Genomic DNA, 5029 nt, shown 5'->3' with positions numbered 1-5029 from the left:
AACTAATGAAGGTAGGATGAAACTTTTTTGTTGTTGTTTGAAAGCAGAGGGTCTGTTCTTTCATCTGATATATTGTTTGTTTATATATTTAAAGAAGAACATTTTCTGGAAGCCATTAAACTTTTGTGAAAATCATGAAAAATGCTGGCCCTGGCTGGCAACTTAAAAAAAAAATGCTGGCGGGGAAAGAGTTAAAGAATATTAACTTTTATGTGCGGCTCAATAGCATTTTACAGCAGTGGACCAATTAAAAGTCCCTAAAGGCAGGGCAAGTGTTGCAAGCTTTTGTTTATAGTAGTCCGAAACTTTTCCTCATTTATCCTACATTTGTGAATGCCCTGTAAAAGCAGTGGTGCCCTGGCTGCCTAGTAACCATTTGTACAGTATACCATTTGCATCTATCTGTGCATAAGCACGCTTGAATATACGGAAAGCGGTGCGGACATGTGCGTATGCGAGCCGGATGCAGAAAAAAGTATACCTGGATACGAACTCATGTGCCAGCCAAGGTACCAAAACAACCTGAACATTATGCACATTATCAAAAAATTATCGCATTTGCGACACTTTTAGTCGCAGTCTAGAGTCATGCTTTGAGGGGTTTGCATCTGAGCTTATCATTTCCAAACAAATAAAAAGGAAAATGTAAAAAAAGGCTTAATAATGTCAGTTGAAAAGCAATGTTGCATCACAGTGGGTGGTAAATGGGTTGAGTCAGTCTGATTCAGATACTGTATAAAAGTACAGAACAGCAAGGAGATCAAACTCTTAACAGGAGGAGACTTTACTCATGGCCTATAAGACTCAATACTGCTTTCCTGACATTAACTCATCATGCATCAAGACAATACGCTCCACACATGAATACAATATCATGTATGTGTTTTTTTCAGTGCTGTCCGTATGGACTGTGTTTCTGAATCTGCTGGTGATCATCTCCATCTCTCACTTCAAGAAGCTTCACACTCCAACCAACATGCTCATTTTCTCTCTGGCTGTGGCCGACCTGCTCATAGGACTTATTGGCATGCCTTTGGAGGCGATAAGGTTGATTGAAACATGTTGGTACTTCGGAGACACTATCTGTAGACTGTTTTTAACAATCATGGGATTGCTCCTCAATACATCTCTAGGAAATTTAGTTTTAATAGCTGTTGACCGTTATGTGGCTGTGTGTCACCCTCTGCTGTACCCACAGAAAATAACAATGACAAGAACAATAATTATTATCTGTGTTTGCTGGTTCTGCTCTTCAGCTTATAACATTTCAGTTGTTATAACTACCTCACAAAGAAAATACACATGTTATGGAGAATGTACAATTACCATTACTTTTGCCTTGAAAACCATTGACCTATTCCTGTCTTTCCTGAATCCTTGTACTGTCATTATAACGTTATATTTTAAAATCTTCTATGTCGCACATCAGCAAGTGAAAGTTATAAACTCTCTGATGAGGAGTGGAAAACATCTAACAGAAGGTTCAGTGAGGAGGAAATCTGAGAGCAAAGCCGCTCTGACATTAGGATTCGTTGTGACGGTTTATCTGTTTTGCTGGATTCCCTTTTTTATTTTAACTCTTACACCAAACACAAGAATGACTTCTGTTATAGCCTATTTTATATTATGGATGTTATATATTAATTCAGCTCTGAATCCTCTCATCTATGCTATATTTTACCCTTGGTTTAGAACGTCAGTTAAACACATCCTAAATCTATCCAAAATATTTAAGCCAGCATAACATCTTTTTGTCTTGCTCATTATAATAATAAGTAAGGTTCTGGATTTACTAGCATTGATCAAATCAGTCAATAGGGTTCAACAAAAAAAATATTACGCTTACATTTGGCAGGGCTTAAAAGAGTGGTTTGTCATATTTCTAATTAATGTATAGTTCAGTGGTAGAGCATTGCATTAATGTATAAGGTCATGTTTGGGCACTTCCATGCAAATGTCAACCTTATTATGAAAAGTAAAGTTTTTAACTCAAAACTTTTATCCATACTGAAATCTCAGAATATGTGTTGGTTTAATTACCCATGCAAAGTCTCTGCTTCAGTTTTATAATATTTTTTTTCAGTTAATCAAGTGTAAATTTCAGAATTGTCACATCCATAATGTTGCTTCTTGCTCATTAATGCACATACAAAGATTTAAATAAAATAAACATGAAATGTTCTTTGAAGATCCATCCTTTCTTCATTTGCTGGGTATAACTGCATCTGATTTCCTTTTACACACCATTTCACAGAATTATGATTATGAATTATGTCTCCCAAAAGCTTGTGTTTGTTTTTTTGTCACATCCAGAATGTTTGCCTCATCTAAAAAAGATAACATGAGTATAGACTGATATTTTTCTTTCTATTTATAGATAGATATTTTTCTATCATCGAGGGTTTAAGACAACAAAGATCAATATATTGATATTAAAGGCATTCTCTGTAAATTTATATTTGAAGTTTTAAAGGGACAGTAAGTATGATTTTAAGTGTTTCATTAATCAAAATCAATGTGTTTATTCATAAATATGTCGTCATTGACAACATGACCTCTGCCAATGATCTGACTTTACTTTTTAAGCTTAGAATTTCTTCTCTTTACTTACATTGAACGGGTAAGTCCAAGGAGGCTTCCACGTCGTTCATTCATATTGATAAACTATAATAGCAGAGAGGGACAAAAAGCACTAGCCTACCAACGCGTTTCCAACAACACATTTTCCTTCAGAACACGTGAACCAGCTGAAACCGACAAGGAGATCAGTGAGAACATAACGGCTACCATAGTTGCAACACGCATTTGGAAAAGCATGGCGCTAGAAAGCAATATTCGTTTTAATTCAAAATACAATTTCACCACTCATTTTCTTTTGCATTGTACATATTATGATGACCTAAGAGAATCTTTGTTTCTGGAAGTTACACAACAAATTTCTGAAATATTTTGGTATGATGATGAACAAAAATTACTATGTTTGTTTAATTATGATGACGTATTTAAGTTTGCAAATTTTGTTTCAAAGGCTTGGAAAAGACGACAAGCTAGCCTGTTTAATTAGATTTAATTGTAAGTGAGGTAATGGCAGAAGAGATGGATTTTTAGCCAATTCTTTAAGACAGCTACAGAGTAAGCAGATCGTGTCGCGACCAGCAGATCATTCCACAGTTGTGGAACAGCTCCAGCGAAGGTACGTGTCACAAGGTGACGATCTTTTAGGGGCGGAACCAAAGTTGGTTTGGTTCCGCCCGGAAGGTTTCCGCCCGGACCGGAAAGGAAGAACACCGGACTTCCGGTAGCGCCGTAAGAGGGAAAATCGGCGAATTGGATGCACCTGTGCCTAGTTAAGAAGAGCGGTTGGCGATTGGAGGACACGCTAAACAGGGCAGTACTTAAGACCAGTTGTAATCACAGTTTGGGAAGCTTTTGGTGTGTGTTGAAGCGCTGTGTTGTGCTCGTCTGGTGCGTTGCTGGTGGCTGTCTAAACTCTCTCTCTCTCAGGCTGAAGTTGCATGGTTGTGAAGACATCGTGAACCTTAAAGGTTGAAAAGTGAACGGAGCACGTTGTAAACTGAGACAAAGTTAAAGGAGTCGAAAAACGGCGTTGATGTGAGTACCAAGATTTAATTGGAAACGTATTGTATACTGACCTGCCTTTATACTAGATACCTCCAGGAGAAGGAGGGCGGCCCTACCCCTAGGATAGCGTGGTGGGTGAGCCGAAGGAACACATACCGAAGCAGTCACAACGACGACACTATCAACTAGGCCGTATTATTCATCGTCAGATCCGATCAAAGCGAAGTGGAGGAAGACGGGCGTCCTTTGTGTACACTTGTGTGGTGGGTGAGTCCTTGTGCTGTGGAAACTTTTATTTTGAGGTGGTGCTGTATATTGCTGTGGATTGCTGTGTATTGCTGTGTGTCTTGTCAGACAAACCCCCGCCTTCACACACTTTGTCGAGGGAGGACGAAGAAGCTGCCGGTCCTAAACTCAGTACATCATATGTTGTGAACGTGCTTCAGGTCTAAAGAAACGGTGCGGTGAAGAGCAGAAGAACTGGCAGGTGTGTGAGTACGATCAGGGGCCATCATTGTTGATGTTTTCAACTGTATGGTAATTGTTGTTGCAGAGAGAGAGGTGTAGGAACTCCACCGTCCCGAGGCCTCTACAAAGGGGCGCCCCTGTCCAGTGTTCGATTGCCTAACGGTAGTGAGGAGAGGGCAGCACTCGGCCCGGCGAGACGGTGTGACGTTTCACCCCTCTGTAACCATCGAGCTAGTCGAGAGGGTTCGCCCCCGACGCCCCGTAGGAACTACTTACCCCATCTGACACATCGCAAAGACAAATTGTCGTAAGTCCGCCACCTTTGTTATAATTAAGTACCAACCTCTTAGGCCCGTTGATTGAAAGAGACGGAGAACGCACCGTACCCGATCGGCACGGGAGGAGCAACACGAGAAGGAACTGAGTGAAACCTGTACTTATGGTACGCTGTGTCCAGTAGAGAGGTGAGAGCCATTCAAATTGAATTAACTGTGCCTTGATGTCCCATTCACTGCCTGCGGAGAGAGAAAGAGAGAGAGTGAATGACCTAAGAAGGAACTAAGTGGATCCGGTAACTTACCGTGAGCTGTAGTCAGCGAAGAGGTGAGAACGAACCCAGTCTAATTAACTGTGCCTCTGTGTCTCAGCTGCTGCCTGTGGAGAAATAGAGAGAAAGAGTGAGCACCGCGAAAACGAGCCGTGTGGATCCTGTAACTTACCGTGAGCTGTAGTCAGCGAAGAGGTGAGTACGAACCCAGTCTAATTAACTGTGCCTCTGTGTCTCAGCTGCTGCCTGTGAAGAAATAGAGAGAAAGAGTGAGCACCACGAAACAAGCCGTGTGGATCCTGTAACTTACCGTGAGCTGTAGTCAGCGAAGAGGTGAGAACGAACCCAGTCTAATTAACTGTGCCTCTGTGTCCCAGCTGCTGCCTGTGGAGAAATAGAGAGAAAGAGTGAGCACCACGAGAACGAGCCGTG

At 41.0% G+C, this 5029-nt stretch overlaps 1 protein-coding gene across 1 annotated transcript; it reads left to right on the top strand.

Annotated features, from left to right (window-relative positions):
- The first annotated feature begins 790 nt into the window (after nt 1-790).
- LOC135746931 (trace amine-associated receptor 13c-like) lies at nt 791-1744 on the top strand. Its single transcript, XM_065265566.1, has one exon. The coding sequence runs from the start codon at nt 791-793 to the stop codon at nt 1742-1744; it is 954 nt and encodes a 317-aa protein (XP_065121638.1).
- Nucleotides 1745-5029: the final 3285 nt, after the last annotated feature.

This window comes from Paramisgurnus dabryanus, chromosome 10 (genome assembly GCF_030506205.2).
Source record: "Paramisgurnus dabryanus chromosome 10, PD_genome_1.1, whole genome shotgun sequence".
In the NCBI taxonomy this organism is placed as follows: Eukaryota; Metazoa; Chordata; class Actinopteri; order Cypriniformes; family Cobitidae; genus Paramisgurnus; species Paramisgurnus dabryanus.
Note: the sequence above shows the minus strand (reverse complement) of the source record. Positions and strands in the feature narration are given on the sequence as shown.